Source organism: Letharia lupina, assembly GCF_014066315.1.
Source record: "Letharia lupina isolate WasteWater1 chromosome Unknown contig_22, whole genome shotgun sequence".
NCBI lineage: Eukaryota > Fungi > Ascomycota > Lecanoromycetes > Lecanorales > Parmeliaceae > Letharia > Letharia lupina.
In genome coordinates this window covers 679,972-703,701 of record NW_023502991.1, presented here as the reverse complement: position 1 = coordinate 703,701, position 23,730 = coordinate 679,972, and the positions used below count along the sequence as shown (strand labels likewise).

At 52.5% G+C, this 23,730-nt stretch overlaps 10 protein-coding genes across 10 annotated transcripts; 6 read left to right on the top strand and 4 right to left on the bottom strand.

Moving 5' to 3' along the window:
* Window positions 1–1,229: 1,229 nt before the first annotated feature.
* HO133_005854 (uncharacterized protein) lies at window positions 1,230–1,499 on the bottom strand (the record flags this gene model as incomplete). Its single annotated transcript, XM_037296759.1, has 2 exons — window positions 1,230–1,313; window positions 1,365–1,499. The coding sequence occupies 2 exons, from the start codon at window positions 1,497–1,499 to the stop codon at window positions 1,230–1,232; spliced, it is 219 nt and encodes a 72-aa protein (XP_037147940.1).
* Window positions 1,500–3,432: 1,933 nt separating this feature from the next.
* HO133_005853 (uncharacterized protein) lies at window positions 3,433–3,963 on the top strand (the record flags this gene model as incomplete). Its single annotated transcript, XM_037296758.1, has 2 exons — window positions 3,433–3,784; window positions 3,839–3,963. 2 exons carry the CDS (start codon window positions 3,433–3,435, stop codon window positions 3,961–3,963), a joined length of 477 nt encoding a protein of 158 aa, XP_037147939.1.
* Window positions 3,964–4,157: 194 nt separating this feature from the next.
* HO133_005852 (uncharacterized protein) lies at window positions 4,158–7,028 on the bottom strand (the record flags this gene model as incomplete). The annotated part of the gene is made up of 2 exons (XM_037296757.1): window positions 4,158–4,266; window positions 4,318–7,028. The coding sequence occupies 2 exons, from the start codon at window positions 7,026–7,028 to the stop codon at window positions 4,158–4,160; spliced, it is 2,820 nt and encodes a 939-aa protein (XP_037147938.1).
* Window positions 7,029–7,598: 570 nt separating this feature from the next.
* HO133_005851 (uncharacterized protein) lies at window positions 7,599–8,864 on the top strand (the record flags this gene model as incomplete). The annotated part of the gene is made up of 5 exons (XM_037296756.1): window positions 7,599–7,625; window positions 7,687–7,709; window positions 7,776–8,256; window positions 8,313–8,429; window positions 8,496–8,864. The coding sequence occupies 5 exons, from the start codon at window positions 7,599–7,601 to the stop codon at window positions 8,862–8,864; spliced, it is 1,017 nt and encodes a 338-aa protein (XP_037147937.1).
* Window positions 8,865–9,636: 772 nt separating this feature from the next.
* On the bottom strand, window positions 9,637–10,614 carry HO133_005850 (uncharacterized protein; the record flags this gene model as incomplete). Its single annotated transcript, XM_037296755.1, has 1 exon — window positions 9,637–10,614. One exon carries the CDS (start codon window positions 10,612–10,614, stop codon window positions 9,637–9,639), a length of 978 nt encoding a protein of 325 aa, XP_037147936.1.
* A 2,667-nt stretch (window positions 10,615–13,281) lies between these two features.
* On the top strand, window positions 13,282–15,014 carry HO133_005849 (uncharacterized protein; the record flags this gene model as incomplete). The annotated part of the gene is made up of 5 exons (XM_037296754.1): window positions 13,282–13,641; window positions 13,695–13,985; window positions 14,038–14,631; window positions 14,684–14,797; window positions 14,892–15,014. 5 exons carry the CDS (start codon window positions 13,282–13,284, stop codon window positions 15,012–15,014), a joined length of 1,482 nt encoding a protein of 493 aa, XP_037147935.1.
* A 738-nt stretch (window positions 15,015–15,752) lies between these two features.
* On the top strand, window positions 15,753–18,585 carry HO133_005848 (uncharacterized protein; the record flags this gene model as incomplete). The annotated part of the gene is made up of 8 exons (XM_037296753.1): window positions 15,753–15,980; window positions 16,030–16,282; window positions 16,339–16,985; window positions 17,132–17,252; window positions 17,301–17,643; window positions 17,767–17,793; window positions 17,843–17,897; window positions 17,956–18,585. The coding sequence occupies 8 exons, from the start codon at window positions 15,753–15,755 to the stop codon at window positions 18,583–18,585; spliced, it is 2,304 nt and encodes a 767-aa protein (XP_037147934.1).
* A 470-nt stretch (window positions 18,586–19,055) lies between these two features.
* HO133_005847 (uncharacterized protein) lies at window positions 19,056–19,612 on the top strand (the record flags this gene model as incomplete). Its single annotated transcript, XM_037296752.1, has 3 exons — window positions 19,056–19,235; window positions 19,303–19,426; window positions 19,512–19,612. 3 exons carry the CDS (start codon window positions 19,056–19,058, stop codon window positions 19,610–19,612), a joined length of 405 nt encoding a protein of 134 aa, XP_037147933.1.
* Window positions 19,613–19,720: 108 nt separating this feature from the next.
* Window positions 19,721–20,635, top strand: HO133_005846 (uncharacterized protein; the record flags this gene model as incomplete). The annotated part of the gene is made up of 3 exons (XM_037296751.1): window positions 19,721–19,903; window positions 19,960–20,249; window positions 20,302–20,635. 3 exons carry the CDS (start codon window positions 19,721–19,723, stop codon window positions 20,633–20,635), a joined length of 807 nt encoding a protein of 268 aa, XP_037147932.1.
* A 116-nt stretch (window positions 20,636–20,751) lies between these two features.
* HO133_005845 (uncharacterized protein) lies at window positions 20,752–22,878 on the bottom strand (the record flags this gene model as incomplete). Its single annotated transcript, XM_037296750.1, has 3 exons — window positions 20,752–22,387; window positions 22,447–22,762; window positions 22,812–22,878. 3 exons carry the CDS (start codon window positions 22,876–22,878, stop codon window positions 20,752–20,754), a joined length of 2,019 nt encoding a protein of 672 aa, XP_037147931.1.
* Window positions 22,879–23,730: the final 852 nt, after the last annotated feature.

Below are 23,730 nucleotides of genomic sequence, written 5' to 3'. Positions count from 1 at the left end.
TGCTAAAATTCGCAACGACAGATTTTGTGCCACTTACTCAACTGCTATCCACAACCACTCCTGCCATCGACACGTCATCGACCCGTCATCAAACTCTGATAAAACTATAGGGTCATCCAACGGGCCAAGAATGGGAATGGAGCTCGAACGGCCAAACCTTTCTCTTGCTTCCATGCATGTCGACTTGTCAGGCTATCCTTTGAGATGTTAGGTGTGCGCCTTGGCATCACTCTCCGTATGCTTTGCTTTAACCCGCAAGCTTTGAATACCTTGCTGGCCCTTCTCGGAGTTCTGCATCTTGTCTCGGCCCTTCCGTCAGGCCTTCGTCCTCAGAAAACACAAAATACTTCTACTGAGCTGTATGCAAGATGTATTAAAGGAGAGTACGATACCAACCCCACAGGGTTTGTAGAACCTTGTAGCCCCGGTTCAGGCCTCGGTGTGCCATACGGCGGATCCATCGTCTCCACATCCACCAACGCCATTTCGCCGTTGAAGTTCTAATACACTCTACCCGAGCGGCGCCACTGTCCGCACGAGTAATAATGTAAAACAAGCAATCCTAGCGCTGATGATCCTTGAACCTCAAGAAAAAGAATTCTTGACCTTGGTCGTCGTTACGATAAAGAAACTGAAGCTCTTCTGGCGCTAATACATGAAATCCTTGAGTACAGACCCCACCATCACATCGGCTGGAACCTCATCAGCGGCGGTGCGCCAGCCAAAGCGATCGATTACGGACAGGGTTCCTCAGCTACGATCCCCAAAACCATGCCGACGCCGTGCTACGCGGGCGATTCGGCTTGCGGGGCGGCGGACGGTGGGTGGTATCCCAGGGGTCTTTACTAGGTAATCGAGGCGTTAGGTTCGTAGGACTTGGGATACTTTTTTGTCGGGAGCGTTGGATCCGTCGACGTCTCGCCTTCTGCCGCTCGTTCTTGGCTCGGGTGACATCCGGATGTGAGAGATCTGATTTCTGTGAGGGGCAGGCGCCGGTTCGGTGACCAGAGTAGGGGATGGCGAACTCGAGGTAACTTGACTCTTTTTGGGGTCTTTTGCCTCACTACGTGACTCGTCTACCATTTGCTTTTGCATCCGTAATTTTCACAGACCGTGGTCCCATCTCCGAAAAAAGCCCACATATCGTGGGTTAGCACGCCAGTTCAATGCCGAACAAAGCATCGCTCTGCCCCCCCTTTTCCTCCCCCTTTCCATGGCCCAGTACCCTCTCAATCCTCCTCTTCCTCCATTTCAACCAACTCTTGCTTCTTCTCGCCAACGCTGCCAGCTGTCAGAGGGACCAATCCGCCAAACTAGACCAAGTATGAGGGACAACTACTGACACCGTTCCGGCAAAATCTCACAAACAGAGCCACGCCCATGGCAATATCGATGAATATGATGATGACGGTAGCCGTCGAGGCGTCGGATGTTCCCCACCAGTGAGAGGTCCCCGATGGGGCTGCGTTGTGCGTTTGTGCCGGCGTTGCGGCGTTCATGTCGCCTGGCGGGCGTGGTGAGAGGGGGTTGGTGTTTGGGTTTGGGAGGCCTTGGTTGGGTGTTGACGAGGCTGAAGGGTGTAGAACAGGGGGTTTACGCGTTTTGTTGGACGTTTTGAGACTGCAATGATTGGTGCTGTTTTGGGAAGTGTGAGCGGTGGGGTAAGGAGCCTGAATGTAGTGCTATAGCTATGGTGGGTAACAGTCGACGGAATGTGTTGAGTAAGAGGGTATGAAGCCATTCTTCACATACATACGTTCTTGTTCCGTAAGTCCGTGGAATAAGTCCGTCAAGACTCAGCGCTGACCTCGACGTGTTCATATATTGACAACACCGACTTATTCGGTTGCTGTTTGTCGACTTAATGCCCACATCTCTGTCGCTAGCCGTACACATTTATTTAGCGAGTGTTTTTCTCTGACCATGTTCATGTTAGAGTTCTCTCCGCATTTGGATACTGGATATTTTGTCTAGGGGATTATACGGGGAACCGGTAGCAATTCTCAAAGAGCAGAGGTATATTTCAATTGTCAGCTGGTCTTTCATTCCATTCCCCCTTTTCACAAAATTGGGCGCTTTGCGAATGGCTATCTAAGGTAGCACGAGATCCATTTCGAAAGACGGAGAAGCTTGAAAAGGTTTCAATAGCGATCTCGGTACAAAGGGATGAGTAGCTAATTGACGTAAGAATACAGGAAAGTCTTTCTGACGGCGTGAAGTCCACAATATGCGCAGATTTCACAGTTCCGTCACGAAAATGGGCGCGGCGCATTGTTTCTGCTAAGCTGCGTTGCTACTTCTTCTTATGCCAGAGTCTAGACCAGGCCAAGAAGCTTGTATGGAAGTTGTGCGGAGAATTTATGAGTTCAGCTCAGGTGGCTAACATTCCAGATTGCAACGAGTATACTGCATGGATAGGTTAATGTCGAAATAAGTTATGTAGGCTCAAGTCTAATGGTGCAGCAGATTTTGCAGGAGTCATCCTTTCTTGCTCTGGGGAATCTATCCCAACCTCTTGCTCCGAATTCAACCTACCTCCAGCCGCCTAGACCGACTCCAACGGGAAACACCACAAGAGTCGTGGGTCTCCAGCTGCTTAAAGTCCAGCACGACGCCGAATTATCCGGACGCATCCCTGTTGGAGAGGCGGAGGCTTTGGAATCTGCGCCGCGTCCGGAGCTAGAGCTGTCACCCCCCGAGAAGTAGCAGGTCGGAACATTGAGATCATTGTGATACTGCCCACCGCAAAGTCTCTGTTGCATCTATGCTCAATCCGAAATTCGACCTTATTCTGCGACGACCGATCGATCGTAGGATTTCCCATCATGACTGTAAGGACGTTCAACTCTAAGGTAGAGGTTTCCGTGCTGTTTGGAGTTTGGATACCGGACCTTCGACAGCCAGAGCTTTTCAGATGCACGTCCCGAGTCTTATGAGTCGTAGAAACAGCAATTGATTAGCATCATAGGTGGAAGCGGTATTAGGGTCTACCCTTTTGATCGACCTCGTTACAAGTACAAGAGCCATGACTGTTGACCAGATCCATATAGCGATCGTGGTTGGTTCCTTAGGCTGGCAATAATGGCATGTGGACCATAGATTGGCCTTACAGTCCTCGACTGGAATGACAATCCTAGAATTTCAACCAAATCAAAACGGTATCATGGGCGAGAGTCATCGACTTTGATGGGCCTTAACGGCACGATAGATTTTGCTGTATAACGAAAAACGGTCACCATGGAGTTACTGCTGGAGTATGGCGGCTACCGCGCTAGTTGAGATTGCCGCCGGTGTTGATTCCTGTTGAATTCAGTCTCACACTTCACTTTCTTTTTCGCAAGTCACCAACGAGCATCGCTCCTGCCTCACGAGTTAACGCCATCCAAAAAATCGCTTGAGACGATTCCAGCTGGCTATGCTTATCTGAACATTATGTCCCCCGTACTCGATACTCTTTCAACCATCCTGTCAGACCTAGATCTGGTATCCTCATCGGGCAGATATGACGCCGCAACAGGGTTCAAAAAAACCCAGGCTGGCTTTTACGATTGCTTCGACAAACTGATGGCCGCAAGCAAATCCTTGATTGCAGCCTACCACTCGATGTTGGAAATGCACAAGGACTGCGCCCGCATGATAAACCAACTCTTGGCTCTGGGCCAACCAAATTCTGTCGTCGTTCAGCATATTCGGGCGCGGAAGGCACAAATCGAGCAAGATATGCTAGAGATGGAATCGATTCAATGTGAGACTATGCGATCGATACAGCTGCTGCATGACGGCAGTAAGTGGATCGCTTGGGGACCGATTGAGGTTGTATAACTAAATATTACCAAAGATCAGCTCGTCATTCGGATACTTCGAAGATTGAAGCAACCGGAGGAGGAAAACCAGAAAGGCTGCAAGCGCAAAGCCGATGAGATGGACGGAGAATCGGATTCTGGATCTAGTGAGGCAGAGTAAGTGGACCTTCGACTTCTCAAGCTGGTGTTTTACGCTTGACTTGAACCCGTCTTGATGTGCAAATATAAATTTTCAATCATATCTATTCCAGCATGATCGCGCCGTTGTTGAAGATGCTCATATTTCGTAGGCGCCGTACGGCGCAGATGTTGAAGGACCTTTTGAGGGTATCATGCTGGGTATATCGCTAACAATCAGAACAGACCATCGATCTCACCCGTCTCCGGGTCGACATCCACGTTGAGGTAGCCAGGTGCAGTAGGAAGGCCGGGAATGGTTTGGATGTCGGCAGCCAGAGCGTATCTGTTGTGGTCAGTAAGACGATTGGTGGAATTTTGGTGGCTTGCTACTCACAGATATCCTGCACCAACGGCTAACCGAACATCCCGAATCGGCACCGTAAAACCCGTTGGCGCCCCCTTCAAAGCAGGGTCGTGACTCAGCGAGTACTGCGTTTTTGCAATGCATATCGGCAGGTTGCCAAAGCCTTGCTTCTCATAGGTGTCCACCTTCTTTTGTGCCAATTCACTGAACTCAACCTTCTCCGCCCCATACATGATCTTCCCAATTCTCTCGATTCGTTCTTGAACGCTGCCATCTAGACTGTACAGAAGCTTGAAGTTCTTCTCCTGAGCACTTGCAGTGATGACACCCTTTGCCAAGTCAACAGCACCTTTGCCTCCTTCTGCCCAGTGATTCGCTGGGATGGCGTCAGCTGCACCGGCTGCGAGCGCTTCTTCTCGGACCACTGCGATTTCAGCATCCGTGTCTGTCTCGAACTTATTTATGGCTACGACGACTGGTATGCCATATTGCCTTGCGTTCGAGATGTGCTTCCTCAGGTTTACACATCCTTCTCTCAATATGTCGATGTTCTCCGTGCGGTAGACTTCGTGCAATGCTCCACCAGGAGTGATCTCAGGTCCGCCACCGTGCACCTTCAGCGCTCTGACGGTAGCCACTACAATCACGACATCTGGGACGAGCCCAGAAGAGCGGCACTTGATGTTGAAAAAGCGCTCGCCACCCATCGTAAAATCAAAGCCAGCTTCCGTCACCACGAACCCTGTCTTCTCATTGTGATCCTCATCAGCTTCAGTCCCGGCCAGCTTCAAAGCCAGCTTGTCAGCAAGGACGGAGTTTGCGCCGATACTGATGTTGGCAAAGGGGCCGGCGTGGACGAAAACTGGGGTGCCTTCCAACGTCTGCATGAGGTTGGGCTTGATGGCATCTTTCATAAGCGCGGTCAGAGCGCCTCCTGCTCCAATGTCATCGCAGGTGACGGGATCTCCGCCTCTTGATGTGGCGACAACCATTCGTCCCAGTCTATCCCGCATATCGCCGAGATCATTGCTGAGAGCAAGGATCGCCATACACTCGCTTGCAACGGATATGTCAAAGCCAGTGTCTCTCTCAGTACCCTTCTCTGTCGGTGCTTTTCCCACAGTTATCGATCGCAAGTGACGATCATTGACGTCCAGTACTCGTCTCCAAGTGATCGTCTCTGGGTCAATGTCCAATCTGGCAAATCTGTGTATTTCTTCCTGAGTCAACTCGTCTGGGTTGGTCTTTTCAATGCCAAGCTTTTTCAGTCTCTTGAACATGACGGGTTGAAAATTCCTCTTCCCTTTCTTTGCTGGTACAAGTCGCTTGTAGAGCGGACCGTCTTTCTGCGTCGACTCATGGAACATCCTCGTTTCGATAGCGGCAGCTAGAAGGTTGTTTGCTGCTGAGATGGCGTGAATATCACCTGTCAAGTGCAGGTTGAATTCGTCCATTGGAATGACTTGACTGTAACCACCTCCAGCAGCGCCTCCCTTGATACCAAATGTCGGTCCTTGACTAGGCTGCCGTACATTCGCAAACGCTATGCGGTCCAAATGTCCTGCTAATGCTTGAGTCAAGCCCACCGTGGTTGTGGACTTTCCTTCTCCCAGCGGAGTTGGCGTGATACCAGTGACGAGAACATATCGGCCGTTTCTTCTATGGCCTAGCCTCTGCAGTAGAGTCAAGTCAACCTTGGCCTTGTAGGCACCGTACGGCTCAAGTTCGTGGGGTGCTATGCCGACTTCGTTCGCTACCATCGTGATCGGCTTCGGTCTTTGTGCTCTTGAGATGGCAATATCGGATGGGACAGGGGTGGCGAGCTTGAGAGGTAGAGGCTTGATATGGCGAGCCTTTTGTCGTTCGAAATAGGTCGTCGCAGCGTCAATGACATTTTGGAGAAGCATGGCGACTGTCATGGGTCCAACGCCTCCAGGCACAGGTGTGATTTTCGACGCCACATCAGCTGCAGAGTCGAAGTCCACGTCTCCAACAAGCCGCTGGCCTGATTTTTTCGACTCGTCTGGGATGTAGTTCGTGCCAACATCGATAACTACTGCTCCAGGCTTCAGCCATTCACCTTTGACGAAGTTGGGCTTTCCTATTGCAGCAACTAATACGTCTGCTTGCTTGATGTGATGCTCTAGGTTTTGCGTCCTCGAGTGGCACACCGTGACTGTAGCGTCGGCGTTCCTCAAAAGGGCGCTGACAGGACTGCCAACTATATCGCTACGGCCGAGTACCACTGCGTTCTTTCCCTTGAGCTCGATCCCACTCTCTTGTAGCAGCACCATGACCCCTTTCGGGGTACATGGTGTGAACAAAGGGTGTCCTCCCCGCTTCGATAGCTCTCCGATGTTGCTCGTCCCGAACCCATCAACATCCTTCTCTTCTGCAACCGCAGACGTGACGGCATGCTCCGAAATATGCTTTGGTACTGGCAGCTGAACCAATATGCCATGAATCGAGGGGTCATTGTTGAATTGCGTAATATGTTGTAGCAGCTCGGGTTCCGTGATGGACTCTGGATAGTGCACCAGATTGCAGATGATGTTGGCCTCCTCCGCGGCTTTCAACTTCATACGGACATACGTGCTCGAGTCGGATCTGTCACCCACTTGTACAATGGTCAGGGAAGGCTTGTATCGAGGGTTGGTTTCTTGTATTTTCTTGATCTCCGCATTGATTCTTTCTCGTATGCTCTTGGCAATGGCAGTGCCATCAATCTTTTCCGCGGCCATAATGCGGGTCTTGCTTGAAGCTGGCCTCGTCTTCTGGGTTACCCCAGCTGTCAACTTGCTAACGCCGTGAGAATTTGAGGAGGTGCGCCGAATGGATGGCCTTCTCTTCGCAGCAAGAGGCCCAGACAGCGGAGAAGGTTGGCAGGCTGAGTACGACTGACTGCGTGAAAACAGGCGACTGTGGCACCCGGTGGATGCAGGAGTGCGGAGCAAGTGAAGGTGCGTTAGCCTCGTTATTTCCGAAGATCTCGGAGCGCAGCGAATGAGCATCTTATGTGCCTCTGCGGGGCTAATTGTCTACCTATGATACCAAAATCATCGCAGACCATACAATAGACCAACGCTTTTATCCCGACGGTTCAACAAGCTGTTTTGCAAATATGGAACCAACCAAAACCCACAATGCGTCAAATTTGGGCCCTGGAATTTTTTCCTCCAGCGCTGGGGTAAACCCTAACTAAGAGCCTTGCCGGGCGCCTTCTCGGGAGCAAATAAGGTTCTCTTGGCCATGAATCGCCAAAAAGTTCCCACGAGTAATTCGCGATTGATCTTTCTTCCATCAATGCAAACATGAGACCAATACTACTGCAAGGCCATGTAGGTTATTCTTCTTCTCGTTCTTCAGACCGGCTGCGTTTGCTAACAAACAAACTCACAGGAACGGTCCTTGACTCAGATCAAGTGAGCCCCTTCCCCACAGACAGCCGCTACTCTTCCCTTGCGGACTCCTCTGACTCTGACCCACAGATACACCAAAGACGGCGACATCCTCTTCTCCTGCGCCAAAGACCAAGTGATCTGCGCCTGGTTCTCCGCCAACGGCGAACGCCTCGGCACCTACCACGGCCACCAAGGCGCCCTCTGGACCATCGACATCGACCCCAGCACCACCCTCCTCGCCTCCGGCGCCGCCGACAACACCGTCCGCCTTTGGGACATCCGCACGGGCAAATGCATCAAAGTATGGGATTTCAACACGGCGGTCAAGAGGGTCGAGTTCAATGATGATGGGACGAAACTGCTCGCTGTGACGGAGAAGAGAATGGGGTATCTGGGGACGATTGTGGTGCTCGATGTCAAGGTAGATGTGGAGGCGGAGCAGAGCGATGAGAGAAGTTTGGTCATTACGTGCGATGAGAGTAAGGCTACGGTGGCGGGGTGGAGTTATCTGAGTAGGTACATCATTGCGGGGCACGAGGACGGGACCGTCAGTCAGTACGATGCGAAGGTATGCTCTCTACGCCCCTCACACGTTCAGGGCGGGAGTCTGATCATGGCCGGCAGTCCGGCGACCTCCTCATCAACGAGCCAGTGCACGAAGACGGCGGGCAAGTCACCGACCTCCAAATGTCCTCCGACCGCACCTACTTCATCACCGCCTCCAAAGACAAGACCGCCAAAGTACGTCCCCTCCCATCCCCTCCTTTTCAGCCCATCCCCCTTCCCATCACTTACCTCTACCTCCAGCTCATCTCCGCCCGCGACCTCACCCTCCTGAAAACCTACCCCTCCGACACCCCCCTCAACACCGCCGCCATCACCCCCAAGAAACCCTTCGTGATCCTCGGCGGCGGCCAAGCCGCCATGGACGTCACCACCACATCGTCCCGGCAAGGCAAATTCGAAGCCCGCTTCTACCACAAGGTATTCGAAGACGAGATCGGCCGCGTCAAGGGGCATTTCGGCCCGCTGAACACGGTGGCGGTGGATCCGTTGGGGAGAGGGTATGCCAGTGGCGGGGAGGACGGGTACGTGAGAGTGCATGCGTTTGATAGGGGGTATTTCGATTTCGGGTATGAGGTGGAGAGGGAGATGGGGTTGGTGGGGAAGCGGTAGGGGGAGCGAGAGGGGAGGGTGCGTTATGAACTTCATATGCCTGGCTGTGGAGTTTTTAAGACAGAAAGCAATGGCATTCAATACTTCTGCTCAAGTCTATACGAAGGCGGTTGCACTGAAACATCCAACGTTCCTCGGATTGACGCTTGTAGATGTGGACAGGAGTCTGCCGCAATGAGACACTGAACGTATCGGATATCTACATTAAATACATCACCAACATGGATATTCGACGCGTGGCTTAGATGTCTCAGAATCGCAATCAAAAACGTAAGATTCATCTGAGGACATGGATGGATAGAGTATGGATCATCTCCGAAATCTGCGCCGCGTCGAAAACAGGCAAAGCACACACACGTCTTCACGATGATATACAGTGGAATTAGATGTAGATATGTGCTTCTCGTAGCGACCACGATTGTATTGATCTCAACAAGCCGGGTTGAATGTTTCGTGGGTCCGTGTGGCTAGCTGTAGCAACTTCCAGTATCCCTCACCTCCGACCAAGATCTCCTCGACAAGATGGGCTGAAACAGATTATATACAATGGGTTCTGGTGTAAAGAAAGCAAACGCTGCTCAGCAGACACTTGATGCGACAAAATGAAGAAGTGAATGGTGTGTGAATGCATGCAAGTGCGACAGATGATTGGGTTCCATGCTTGATTGTTGTCATTTTCTCCGGCTCCCGAATGAAGAGTCCTCCCGCACACACGCTAGATGTCAACGCTCGCGATAGACCTTCTCTCGTGAATGTGATGGATTCTTTCCCCTTAAGCCACGTCGCAAGTCAACATGCCCTGGTAAACGTCAGGAAAGACCTGAGATGCGGCATCCGTGGCGTCCATGAAGTTACAGCCAAGCTTGGTATACTGCGGGTTCATCAGAATTTGAGCGTGAATGGTTTCGCCATTGGTGTTCATGTGAGTTGCAGCCGTGGCGTCCGAGCAAGGAAAGCCGGAGATTTCGTCGCTAAGCTCACAAATCCAGCCTAGATACAGCAAATCCATGGGTCCTAGTTCCCCTTGACTAGATGGCCCTGTCAAAGTGCTGGAACCTTGGGCGATGACTTGTCCCAGTGAGGGGGGGACGTTGTGATGGGTCATTGCATTGGCGCCGTTCGCAGTGTTCGTATTCGCTGACACACCTGCAAGTCCATCGTCCCAGGTAAAGTTGCCAAGACCCTGGCCCGTACGCCATCTATTTGCTACCTCAACGACGTTCTGGCCGCCAATCGTTGCTGCGGACCCACCTGATGATGGTGATGAGGCAGCTTTGACTACAGCGGGTGCTGGAGCTGGGGCGGGTGCTGGAGCTGGTTTCGGGGCGGGTGCTGGAGCTGGGGCGGGTGCTGGAGCTGGTTTCGGGGCTGGTGCTGGGGTGCTTGGCTTCTCGGCCTCTTTAGGCTGTTCATGTTGTGGTGCGGCTTGCCCATTGCCATTCGGATGAGAATTGGCTTGCGCGGGAACGTGGTAATCTGCGTTGACATGGACCACTGCAGCAGCTTCATTGGGCTGGGCGGCGGCAGGTGGAGTCGGCGCAGTGGCACCTCCTTGATAGACGGTAGCGACAGCCTCTGCAATGTCTACCACTTCGGTGACTTGACCTTGAGCGTTCTTGAGATAGTCGACGGCGACGATCGGGTCTTGACGCTTGTGGTGGTGGTGGGCAAGCGGGTTGTTCAGCTTGTAGTGAGGATGAGCAATGGCGCCAGCGCCGAGGAGTACTGAGAGAAGGAGTGAGGTACGCATGTTGTTTTGGCTGGGGATTGATTTTGTTGTTACTGGTTGATCGTTGCTTGTCGTGGCGAGAGCTTGGTTTGTTGTAAGGAAGAGAGCAAGGTGTGGTCAAATATGGACGAATGAATGTGATGGCAAGGCCGAGGCTTGCGAGAAGCACTGGTTGAAAACAGAAAGTTGTATGGGGCAAGCAAAGGAATGTAGCTTGTCACCGACAAAAATGAGCGTGGTTGAAAAGAGAAGGGCGGGTTGGGAGGCGAGATGTTGATAAAAGTGTGAGCAAGAATGCAGAGGAAATGAGGTTTTGGAATGTAGTCGTATGTGTATCAGAATAAAATGGAAGGGGCGGCATGACACGCTTAGAATGAAGCCGCTAAGCCTCCGAAGCGGATTTCTGCAAGCAGGCTCTTTTTAGTCTTTTACCAACAGATTTGCACCGGCAGCGCTTGCAAATCTGGCGGGGTTCAGCCAATGATCATTTGAGTATTGCTCTACTGCGAGATGGCAGGGATGTTCAAGGGGGAAAATCTGGTAACGGAGCTTCACCATGATAACAGTTCCTTGACTGTGCGCTTCTGTTCTGCTTGCAGCCAGGCTTAGCCCGCACAAGTCACTTGATAAAGTGTTTCCCTCGTTGAAAAAGCGTGGCAACGGTGAAGTCAGGGTCGAGGGGCATCCTCGGGGATTCCAGGATGAGGCCCGGGAAGCACCCGTCGCTAGGCCGAGTCGAGCAGCCGGCCGTTTCACATTCATATGAATGACCCCTCACCCCCGTCATCGATCGACATACCATAATTGGTAGAGATGGGACTCTGGAGAAAGACAAGAAGTCGCTGTCTTCAATTCAACTTCTTGACCGTCATGGGTAAGGTAAGGAAGGTAAGCTACAACGTCTACCTTACCTTATGGTGGGGCGGAAGGCTTGGGCTTGCATTAGCTCCCGGATCCTGTAGATCAGGCACCGGAGATTGACCATCATCAAAGCTGGGGAAATTTGAGCCTTCCACCATACCTCGAGGTAAGGTACCTTCTACGAGCTGACAAGGCAATCCGCAACTCAAAACGCACTCGCTAAGATACTTGTCGAGCTCGATGCCTTGATGTATGGGCATCATTGTTGTCGTGATGAATCGGGAGCCGCAGCGTATTCGGGAAAGCCCTGCTATCATCAAAGCTTACGATACCCATCTACCTTAAGAGATGACATGTGGCACTCTTGCCGCACAGTAGAGGAAATAAGATTGCAGAAGTATTGACTCGCTGACAGGAGCATACCTTTGCTGCCAATTCCCCACTGCAGATCAAGGGCTAAGCACGGAATACAGCGCAAAGCACGACGACCACCATCATCCACCTGCTATCTCCCATCATAAACATCCATTCGCATTGGTAATCGCTCCTTTCTAGAAGCTCAGCTTTCGTCTGCCATGCTTGGTGTCGCTCATCGCACCATCGTACAAGGTACTCTAAGTGCCTGTAGACGGTACTGCCACCACCGCTGTTAACGATCTGGAAAAGAAAATCCTCGCTGAAGAGACTCGGAATTGAGGTGACATCCCATCGATAGGCACTCTCGCCGGCATGCCTGCCTCGGATCAATGCATTGCCGTTTAGCGAGAAAATCCTGTTGGTAAGCTGTTGGTATGCTGCTCTTACTTGATCATCCTGCAGTCCCCCAACCCCGATGCCAGGGGCCGCCGATGGATCTGTCTGTGTAGAAGCCACAAGACAATCTGTGCCCATCCTGGATATTCATCACAGGTATCCTCAGACCATCCAAAATGTAGGGTATTGGAGTCCTAGCCTTTGGTCTACCTGTTAGCGAGAGGCCCAAGACAGTATCTTTGACTTACTCGAGCCTTCTCGAAGCCGTTTTGAAACACTTCATCATCTCGGTAGACTATTCTGGGAGGGGGGGGGAAGGAAAAATCTTCCGCCTTGGCCTTGAGGTTGTGGTCTGTCTAAGAGTTGGGTTCTAAGTTTGCTCCCAGTCAGACTCTTTGAGGGATGGATGACGATATCACTGCCTAGGCTTCTGAAAAGCCGGAAGCTGATGACCCTTCAATATAGGCAGTACTTGCGCTGGACGCTTGATTCCAATTGCTAAAACATTCTCGGTCTTGCCGTCACACTTGGGGAAGTGCGTGTCATGGCTGTATTTACGTGAGAATAGCCGAGCACAGATTGAGCACTGGATAGACTCCATGTCTCTATTTCTAGTGTGAAGATGGTAAACAACCGCATAGTTTAACGAGGATATGGGTGACTTTTAGGACTGATTGTCTATCCTTTCTGCAAAATGGAAGATTGCTTGATTTTGCCAAGACTTTACCGCTATATATCACTTCACAACCGTTGATGTGTTGAGGGCGGGTATGACAATTAGCACCCACAACAACCCTATTCTCAATCGATATGCATTCGCCACACTTCGCGACACAACAACAGACTGCCGATGACTCAACATCAAGATCACATCCTAAATCAAGACTGTCGCCAACCTATGGTTGAAACTCAAATCACCCACCAATGTCCTCCTTCAACTGTCCTCGATGCTCAAAAACCTTTGTTGTGAAGGGGGCATGGGTCTACCACCTGGAACACAAGCACGGCGTTGCACCTGTAGCGACGGATCCAACAGTGGCCGGTCGCTCGCTCGCAACCACATCCGGTCCCAGCATGTCCACAGCAAGCACACCTTCAGCAGACGATATAAACCCAGCTGTTGGCCGCTTCAATCTGAGGCCCAAGGTGAGTTTCCATGTGGCATACGATCTCGGTCGAGGAGACGAAGCGCAGCCAATTCGAGTGACTGTTCCGAAAGATGAGTCCTATGACAAGTTCCTCTGGCGACTCTATAACGTGTTCTATGGTGATTCCTTCGAGAAATCGCTTCGCCAATGGGAGTACGTCCTTGTCAATCGCCAATACGAGAGAGGCGATCCGCTGCCCTTGACGAGTCCGAACACATACTATGCTATGGTCAGCGAACTTCTCAGGGCAAGATCCCAGTGGAGACATGCTGTGGTTCGGCGCTCCGTGAGTGTGATGCAGTAGAAGCCTAGGTCTGATACCGAGCTAACGAATTTTAGCATTCTGAGAATCCCATCATAAAAGCCATCGTGGAGGGAACGTACAACCCGAAGCCTGACTCACCAATACTGAATGCCGCTACGCCTGACCCCCGCCTACCTGATAGCCCACCAATACCTGATGCCTCGATTGCCGATACTCCGATGCCAGATGCGCCGACGGGTCAAGCTACGCCTGAGCTGCTGGCCTCCACACCTCCCTCGAGAGCGTGGGTTGTAACCTCTGCCACTGCAAGACCCTCAAACCGAACGCCTTCTCCGGGCCCTCCATCTAGAGCATACGCGCGAGAGGTACGCTTCTCCAAGATTGCCTGAAGCGTGAGATACTAACTCCCTGATACAGCTAAGCACACCATCAACACCTGTTACTAGTGCTCGAGGTCGACGGTTGTTACAACTCAGCTCTCCATTGGCACCTGCTGCCGGAGCGCGAAGCCCAACACGATTCAATCTACCATTGATCAGTTCACCACTAAGGCCTGTTTCAAGTGACGGAGGTCGACGCTCGATGCGGCTAGGCTCTCCAGTGGCATCTGTTACGAGTGCTTCCAAGCCAAGTCAGGTCAGCTCTCCAATAGCACCCGTTACAAGTGCTTCACTGCCAAGTCAGCTCGGCCCACCATTAGCCCCTGTTACCAGTGCGCAGAGCCCGAATCTACTCGACTCATCACCCCTAGCATCTCAAAGTCCAGCGACACTACTTGGGTCAATAACGTCACCTGCCACCGGTGCTCCAATTCCATCCATACAGCTCGGGCCACCCTCAGTACCTGCCGCCAGTGCACGACGTGCATCTATACACTTGAACTCACCATCGATACAGCTTAGCTTACCAATTATCCCCACTACGAGTGCGCCAACTCCACCAGCGGTCCTACCAATCGTATCAAGCCCACTATCTCCTCAGGATCCTGGTTCTGAAGTAGACCTGGGGGAGGTACGTTTGTCCGAGCTTTTTGAAGCGTGGGAATGCTAATTCCGGAATACAGCCGAACTCACGGTTAGCACCTGCTCTCATCGCGCCACACCCACCAGCGACTCCACCAATCGCATCAGGCTCAAGGTCTTCTCGAACTCCTGTGCCAGAGCTCTTCCAGCGATCGGTAAGCTGTCTCAACCTTGCTCTTGGCGCTTTGGTATTAACCTATCAACGCAGCTCAACCTACCGCCCAGATCTACCCCTGCCTCTATCCCCAGCATACAAGCTCCGCCGACAGCCCCAACGGCTATATCTCGACCTCGTCGGCCCTTGTGGATCATCTCCAGACAGCGTCTAAACAGTGTGACAGAATATCACGTGCATTGGAACAATGGGAGTAGAGCTTGGGAGCCACACGACAGCTTGTATCGTGACTATCCCGCTTTCGTTGACAGATATTTGGAAGGGCGGCGTTAGAGCTGCAGCGCAGAGACTTAGACGCAAAGACAGATGCGGCGATAAGGTATCGTTTTAGGGTGGTGATTGATATCCAGAACACGTGCTGGGATACGCTTCACGTTTTGTGCTACTCGTCGATGTGAAGGAGAAGGGATGAATCCTAGATGTTACGCAGGACATTGACGCCGCCAGAAGATACCTTATCTCTGGTGACGAGTGCACCTGCCTTGCAGGGCCAAGAAGTCTTGGCAAATACCCGTCATCCAATCGCATCATCGTTTCTTTATGCTAATCCTCCCACCATTTTTCCATCGTATCCTCTTCAAGTCATCAACTTATTGAGATGCTGATGCCGACCTGTGAGTGGAACATATCCGAGAGTCGAGGCTGATTCCTACAAATATATTTCTTCATACATGATTCTGAGGTTAACCAGACACGGGCGCCGTGCAGGCGGCCGCTTCCAACTTCAGCTGAAAACTCTCTACCTTCCATTCTGAGTTGGCATAAGGCTGCATCCTGCATGACTCATGGCATATCCGTCTGACAGAGCCGCATTTTACCCGTCGATGAACGCGCGCCCTCTATAATTTCCTTATATTCATCTTCCCCTAAGGCCATCTTGTTTCTACTACACCGTATCTCTACTTGACCGTCACTTCCCATACCGTTTGTCCAAGATGAGACTCAATCTCGCGGCTTGCGGCGTCGAGTTCGTGAACGGCACCTACCCCGGCAATTATACGTACAAATACCCCAACTATGCATACAACGGAACCATCAGAGGCATTCTGAAACATGTCGTACCCCCACCACCACTTATAACTGTTCAAGGTTGCAGAAATATTTGCGGCGAAGGCTCAGACTACTACGCTTGGGTTGATGTGAGCTCCACTATCACCACCTGGGTAAGATTCTTGTCATACCGAGTGCAATCAGTGGCTTACGCAGATGAAGGTATTGCCGGTCGTTGGACTAATTCTACAGGCCCCCTTCGAAAGCAACGAGAATTTCAAAAGCTTCTTGGCGCTCGCACGTTGGATTGGCAACCCAATCGCTAGCATCTCCTACGTCTTGTGGAATATCAAAATCACCGGCAAATGTGCCATGATGGTGGACATGGCTACACCATACGATGAGTTCCCGGGTGAAGACTCTCAGTTTGCTCAAATGCGGGACTCGTTGTACATACTGAGCGTCATGAACCAGTGCAAGTTCCGCTATCGCCCAAGAATTGGTTCTATACTGATCGGACGTACCTTGCAGATCTGATCAGGCGGGACCTGGTCGGCCAGGACGAAACTATGATTGCAGCTGAGAAACTTCTGCGTATTGCACTCTTCAGTGACGAGCTACCAATGACCACCGAAGCTAGCCTGACGGACCAGCGGAAGAAACTTGCTGGAACCATAAGGGTTTTTCGCAAGAAAGGAGTGATTCCAGTGTTTGTGTCCACCTTATGGTTTCTCCTCGCCATGGCAATATCAATTCAGTCTGCATTTGGAAACATAGGAACAAACCAGGCCGCTCACAACCTTGCGCTGGGGCTGCTTCTAGCTTTTCTGCCGATATTCATCTTGTCATGCGTTGTCGATCGTAACGCTGTGGCGGCAGGCCGGATCCGCGTGAAGCTGAATCGTCTCCTGGCATCTGTACGCAGCGCTCTCATCGATGATGAACTTCGAGAGACCTATAGGAAACGGATTCACCGCCCCCCAGAATTTTTTCATTGGATCAGACTCCTAGGAGACGACAGTTTCGAGGACTTCTTTACAGACTTTGCTGGTCAGGGGAGGATTAGATGGCACTACGGAGTTGCCCATCCTCTCTTGTGTAGTTTCGAGGATAAGTTCATGGCTGAGGATGGAAGAGGCTGGCTGCCCGAGCATAACGCCAATAGAGCAAGGACGTTTGTACGTATCTTCCCCGTTCAAGTTCCCTCTTTTGGACCAGATCTTGAGTCTCGAAAGACGTCCTGGGAGTTGTGACTCCAGAAACATGTTCCGAGGCTCGATATACCCCTCAGGTAGGCAATGCTGACTGCGAAACTGTAATCTAGATGCGTGATCACAGAGACGAAGACCATCGATTGATTTGGTTTGACCCTCGAATGATTCGGCAAATCGCGAGCTCCATTTGCGTAGTTTGCACTTCAGCTGGAGGCGCCTTCATCTTGTCATGTATAATTTTTGTTTCACCTCCTGAAACTCTCTACTAACCACAGGCAGACTACACACCGACAGTCGGTCTCGGCTGCAGATCTGGCGGCTATATGATCTATGTTGTCACAACGATGACTCTATTCCTAGTCGAGATGCTCTGCTGGGGATTTCGGCCTGGCTACCTAGAGAATCGGCGTTGGGTGTGGTGGATCAGTGATCACACGCCCCGGGATCCTGTCTCTACGCTGCTGTGTCACTTCGAGCGAACACTCAACCGCGCAAACACTGGCCAATTCACGAAAGCAGGAAGGACAAAGGTCAAAAGGATGCTCGACTGGTGGGAGAAATCGAGGTGGACAGATCACGTTGATATGCTCTTACGGGTCATAGAAGTAGAAAATTCGATATGGTGAGTCACATTCTGCAAGCCTTGATTCCCAAATCCATTCTGCGCAGGAGTGAGAGGCTCCCTGACCTCTTTCACCACCCAAACTTTATCCTGAAGAGACGTTCTAAGTCCAAAATCATTTAGGCTGGCCTATATTGTCTTTGCTCAAACGTAAGTGTTGGAAGTATAATGTGGTAGACTGAGGCTAAGTAATTTGAAGTGTCGGATCCTATGTAACTTGCGATTGCATATCGAGCATCTGGGCCTCAGGCGGAGTACGAGATTGTCTAGCATTTCCAAAATTTCCAGAAGTTCACTGACATCTGGCACTAGGGATATACCGATTTTGAAAACGTCGATTTTTACCGTGAACATGGCGTCACATACTACTGGGGTGTCGGCACCTCACTCTCGTGCGCTGTATTGGTCGTGGGCCTTGCCTACATTGTTGCGGAATTTTGCACTCAAAGCCATCTCGCCACGGAGGACTTTGGGAACGCGTCTGAAGGGATTAGATTTACTAGACGGTTCAAGAAATACACCTACTGGATTCGATTGCTACTCGGCTTATGGGACAAGATCCTAATCCTAATCTGGAAAGTTGTTCGTATCCCATGGCAAAGCGCCACAGGACGGGAACCGACGGCATTTAATAAGACGTTGATTTGGGATTGGAATGCAAAGCCAAGTAACGCAGACGGGGCGGCCAATCAAGCACTCAACGACCAGTCTCGCAGACGGTCAAGCACTGGGCCTCTGATAGAGGAATTACAACATGAGGGGTCCTCTCGCGATAGCCGAACTCCGGAGCGATTAGATGGTGACGGACCAGAGGCTCAGACAGACGGTGGCCAGCAGCACGACACTCATGATGAGATTCTCCCTCGCATCCGGATGCCGACTTTGCAGCTTTCCCCACAAATGCACTCGGGATATACATCCTCGCACCCGCCATCACCTTAATCGGAGACTTTTCAGTCCCTGTCTAACCTGTCTCATTGAAATATCGGTCACTTAGCACTTTGCTGACGAGCTACCATCAAAGGTAGCAGAGCTGCTTGTATCAACTCGATCGGTAGAGAGAGAGAGGCTTTGTCAAGGTTATGCTTCATGTCACTGGCATTCCAGTGTAGCCTCTGACAGGCTTGACTCGCTATACTCGAGGGCTAGAACTAGCTTGAGAGAGGCTGAATGCTATCCCCCTTTGATCATGGTATTCTAAAGTATGTAGCCAATTTGGTATGACTAGATGTAGCAAAATGTGACAAAGATAACACCTCGCAGTGGTTGCCCAGCGATAAGTATCAGCAGATAGCGGCTAGCCTACCTACATCACATCATCGTGCATAACCGGCATCATCCTAGACTCATCCCTCGAACGTGGGGACATACTGTGTAAGTACTCTATACTCATCAGACCCTTTCCGTCAGCAATGGATTCGCCAAACCTACAAAGACTTCGCAGCATCGCCACCGAGTCGCAATTAACAGTCAATAATTATCTTGAGAATCCTTCGGACCGCGTAGCTAGGGTAAAAGCGCTCCGTGATGCCAAAAACCTCGTTACCGAACTTCAGGATGGAGACGATGCTTTCTTTGATCGCATTGCGCAGGTATGGGGTGTCAAGTCCGACGGTCCAGTCCTTCGCACTTGCGAGCTGACCTACAACTGTGTCTAAGGTCTATGCAGCGCAGGCGTTGCGCTTCACCATGGCAATCGGCGCTTTTGAAAAGATTCCGAGGAAAGGGAGCATTACGGCTGCGACGCTGGCAGCGGAGGTGGGGTCTGAAAAGACTTTGATTAGTATGTCTTTACGTGAACAGCTGTGGTGAAGAATGGTCACCGCTGACTTTGACTCTCGTCCGAATGATGCGTATGCTCGTCGCAGACGGTATGTTGGATGAAGTCGAGCAAGACGAATACGCTCATACGATCCGCTCGATCAATTTTCTGGAACCGGGATATGGATACTTCTTCGAAGTCATGTAAGGCAAGGAGATGTCTTCATTGTCACATACACCTTTCTCCGGATTCCCGCATCCTTTCTCTGTGTCATCTCCGCTTTTGCATCTGTCTGACTCTGAGTACCTCGCAAGGATGGACGATATGCTCCACGTATGTTCTCGCTTGCCAGAGTATTTCAAATCTCATCCGCTGGAGTCGCCATCGAGCCCAACCCATAATCCCTACTCCTGGACATATGGCATGGAAGGACAAGATTGGATCAAAGTGGTCGGACGCTCCCCGGAAAAGTTACGAAAGTTTGCCATCGGAATCAGCGTAGGCACTCCCCCTCGCCGTTTACCCCACGCCCTGACGAGCCGTTCATCCCTCAGGGCAAATGGTCCACCGTCCCCGCCGTCGGCATCTACCCCTTCGACACCGAACTCGCCCCCCTCTCCGCCACATGCCAACGACAAAACCGCGTCCTCGTCGTCGACGTCGGTGCCTCCCAAGGCGGCACCATGAAGGAAATCCGCCAGGCCTTCCCCCGGCTGACAGGCAGAATCATAACCCAAGACCTCGCCCGCGTCGTCGACCACGTCCCGGCGGGTTACCTGCCCCCGGAGCTGGACATCCATCCGACGGTCCACGATTTCTGGACGCCGCAGCCGGTGCGGAACGCGTGCGTTTATTACCTGAGGAGGATCATGCACGATTGGCCCGATGACTGTGAGGCAGGACCCACTTTTTGACGAGAAAATATCGTCTGATGACGAGAGCGGGCTCGCTGACCGGGACGTAGTGTGTCGAACGATCCTGCGGCACAACGTCGATGCCATGGGCCCCGATTCCAGACTCCTGATCGCCGAGGTCCTCGTCCCGGATCGGGTGCAGAAGGAGGAGCTGTACTGCTACTGGATGGATCTGACGGTGCTGACGTTTGCGGGCAGGGAGCGGAGCGAGGCGGATTGGAGGGATTTGTTTGAGTCTGTGGGGTTGGCGTTGGTGAAGGTTTGGCGGGCGGAGGTGGGGACGCAGGCGGTTGTGGAGGGGAGGTTGAGGAGGTGAGGGGATGCCGGGGTGAGGTGAGGTGAGGTGAGGTGAGGGTTTTTGTGACTGCCGGTGGGAATTCGCCATCGTGTTGACAGGAGGTTTTACATATATATATATAGATAGATACACTTTTATACAAAGATTATCTGAAGTATATACCCAAAAACAGCCCATCTACACCCACACCACGGCCCCCAACCCCACCTCCCTCCACCCCTCCCCTCCGCACCCCCCCTAAACGCCAACGGCGTCGTCCCGTTCGCCCCCGCCCCAAACCCGGCCGTGATATACGGCGCCAAAGCCTCCGTGCTCGACCCGACCACGACATCGCTCTCGCCCGCCGCCAGACTCACCCTCGTCCCGCCCACCGTCACCGCCCCGCCCGCCGTCAGCGTCTGCGACCCGACCACATACCGCGTCCGACCATCCGCCGTGATGGTCTCCGACCCCACCACGATGGCGGGCGGCGTCGGGGTCAACACGGACGTGCGGGCCGCGTACACGAGCGCCGTTTCCGCGCCCGACGTCTGCAGCGCGAGCACGGTCCCGGCGCCGAGCGTCACGGGCGAGCCGACGGCGAGGGTGGAGCCCGAGATGAGGTACTGCGAGTGCGGGTTCGGGGTGACGGTGTCGGCGCCGATGGTCAGGGGGGCGGAGGGGGGGAGGGGGGAGGTGCGGGGGCCGTAGACGAGGGCGGGGAAGGGGCCGGATGTTTGGAGGGTGAGGACCGTGGCGGCGGGGCCGGCGCCGAGGGTGATGGTGGAGCCGGGGGAGAGGGTTTGGCCCGAGATGAGGTATTGGGACTGCGGGTTCGGGGTGATGGTTTCGCCGTCGAGGGTGATGGGGGCGGGGAGGGGGATGAGGGCGGAGGTGGTGAGGGATGAGGAGCCGGCGGCGTCGGTGGCGGTGAGGATGATGGCGGGGAGGTGGGTCGTTGAGGAGAGGATGGTGCCGTGGGCGTTGGTGGAGGTGAGGACGATGGGGACGGAGGCGGAGATGGAGGCGGTGGAGAGGCTGGTCGTGGGGACGGGGCGGCCTTGGGCGTTGGTGGAGGTGAGGACGATGGGGTGGGCGACGGCGGTGCTGGTGGAGATGGTGATGCGGCCTTTTGGATCCGTCGAGGTGACGGGGACTGGGATCGCTACCGGGGCGGTTGGGACGGTCGTTGCGGGGCCTGGGGAGGGGGTGATGACGATGCTCGTGGACGCGGGTGCTGGGGGGGGCGCTACTGGGGGTGTTTCCGGGGGGGAAGCTTCCGGAGGGGGCGTTTCCGTGGAAGAAGGTGTTTCTGCCGGAGGTGCGTTTGATGTAGGTGTTTCGGCGGGTGCTGTCTTCTCCGGTTGGGCCACCGGTTGCTGCGTGCTTGACGCCGGCGCCGGCGGCGGAGTTGGCCCGGCATCCGGCTCCGTCGATGTCGAAGTCTTTGTGAGATATAACGCTGTCTGCAACGCTGCTATCGGTCCCACACAATCACCTGACGCCTCGCAGTTCCAGACACCCAGGCCCGGAAAGAAATTCTCGATCAGGTCCCCCGTATCTCCACACGTCTGGTCCCCCATAGGAACAAACGTCCAACCTCGTGGATCCTCGATTGTGTTGACACCTGTCGCCTGTACGCCTTCGGGGAGCAGGGGATGCGATGGGAAGACGGCTACTGCGCCGGTAGGAGCTATTGAGCATGTTGGGGTGCCGCTAACGGTGGTGGAGAGAGTCCCGGTCCATGTTATGTTTGGGGCGTAATCGGAGTAGACACTCGTGGGGTACGCGCTTGAAGAGAATAACGTTAGGTCACATAGTGTGTATAAAGCAGTCCAAGTATTACTCACATGACACGAGTGCTCCCGTCATTATCAACCACGGAGGCGGTCACTGTGCCGTCGCTGTTTAAATTAGTGGGTGTAGCGATTTTTCCGAAATCGATTTCCGTATTGGAGATGGTAGTCGTTCGAGTACTGTTGTTTCTCTTGTTCACAATGAGTACCACGGTTTCTGCTGTATAAGTCGCGGTAATGGACATCTGGGACCATGTTATGAAGCCTAGATCAATCTGAGGATAGGCACAGTTGTTGGAACAGTTCCCTGTTGGTGCTTTGGTTACCGCTGGCCCTAACGGAAATATTGCGGTGGAATTGGGTGAGAATGCTGAAAAAGTCAGTGGTAAGATAGGACAAGAGAAGCGTGCTAAACGCACTCTGAGGAGCTGCTGATGCTCCATGGAAGGGCAGGGCGAGAGCAGCTGCAAAAATGAAGGAGAGCATGATGATGATAGCGACAGTGAAAATTGCGAAAGGTTAGATATGAATGCGATCGATATATGCACGGTTATCCAGCAGTAAATTTCGAAAAGAATGAAGGGGATGAGGGGATATGCATGGGCTCAAGTAAGACACAATCCATCCGGCTTACTGCATCCAGACTTGCAGAGGCTGAAAGATCAAGATTACATATTACATACATATGCAGTCCTGGACTCTGGAGATCCTTCGTAGAAACACGCCGACGATTTAAGACGCGACTATCAGCGTTCTAGATGTGCAATGAAAATCCCTAAAATGCAAGCGGCTGGGCCGGCACTTGATAGGCTGCATGTTTATGCAGGAACCTTGAAGGAACTTTAGCGGCAAGTCCACGTTCAGCTAATGCGCATGGAACGTCTGCCTAGCCTGCTCTAGTGCCAACAATTCCCAGGCTCATTTTGCGAGTACTTGCCGTCCTTAGCTGAATGGTATGAAACCACCATCATAACAAATTTTGCAATCCTTCATGGTTCTCCCCCCATACATTGCGCAGTGCATGCATAGTCCTTACAAGAACAACGAACAGAGAGTACAGAGCACTCACCTAGATTTTGGCAGAAACCTACCACTCTCTACACTCCCCGAATAAGGGAGAGCATCAGTCCCAATGCTTCCCGTGCGTGCAAACAGATGTCATGGGGTCATCAATTGATGATATGTAGAAAGTATTGGGCCCTCCGTTTATTGGCTTTAGGTTGGCCGGGAGCCGGACTACCCGGGTGGAGAGTCTCCTCGGATTGTAGGGACAAAGTTGGCTGGGCGGGGGCGAGCGCGGCTGCCACAATGAATGAAAGCATGATGACAGCAACAGTG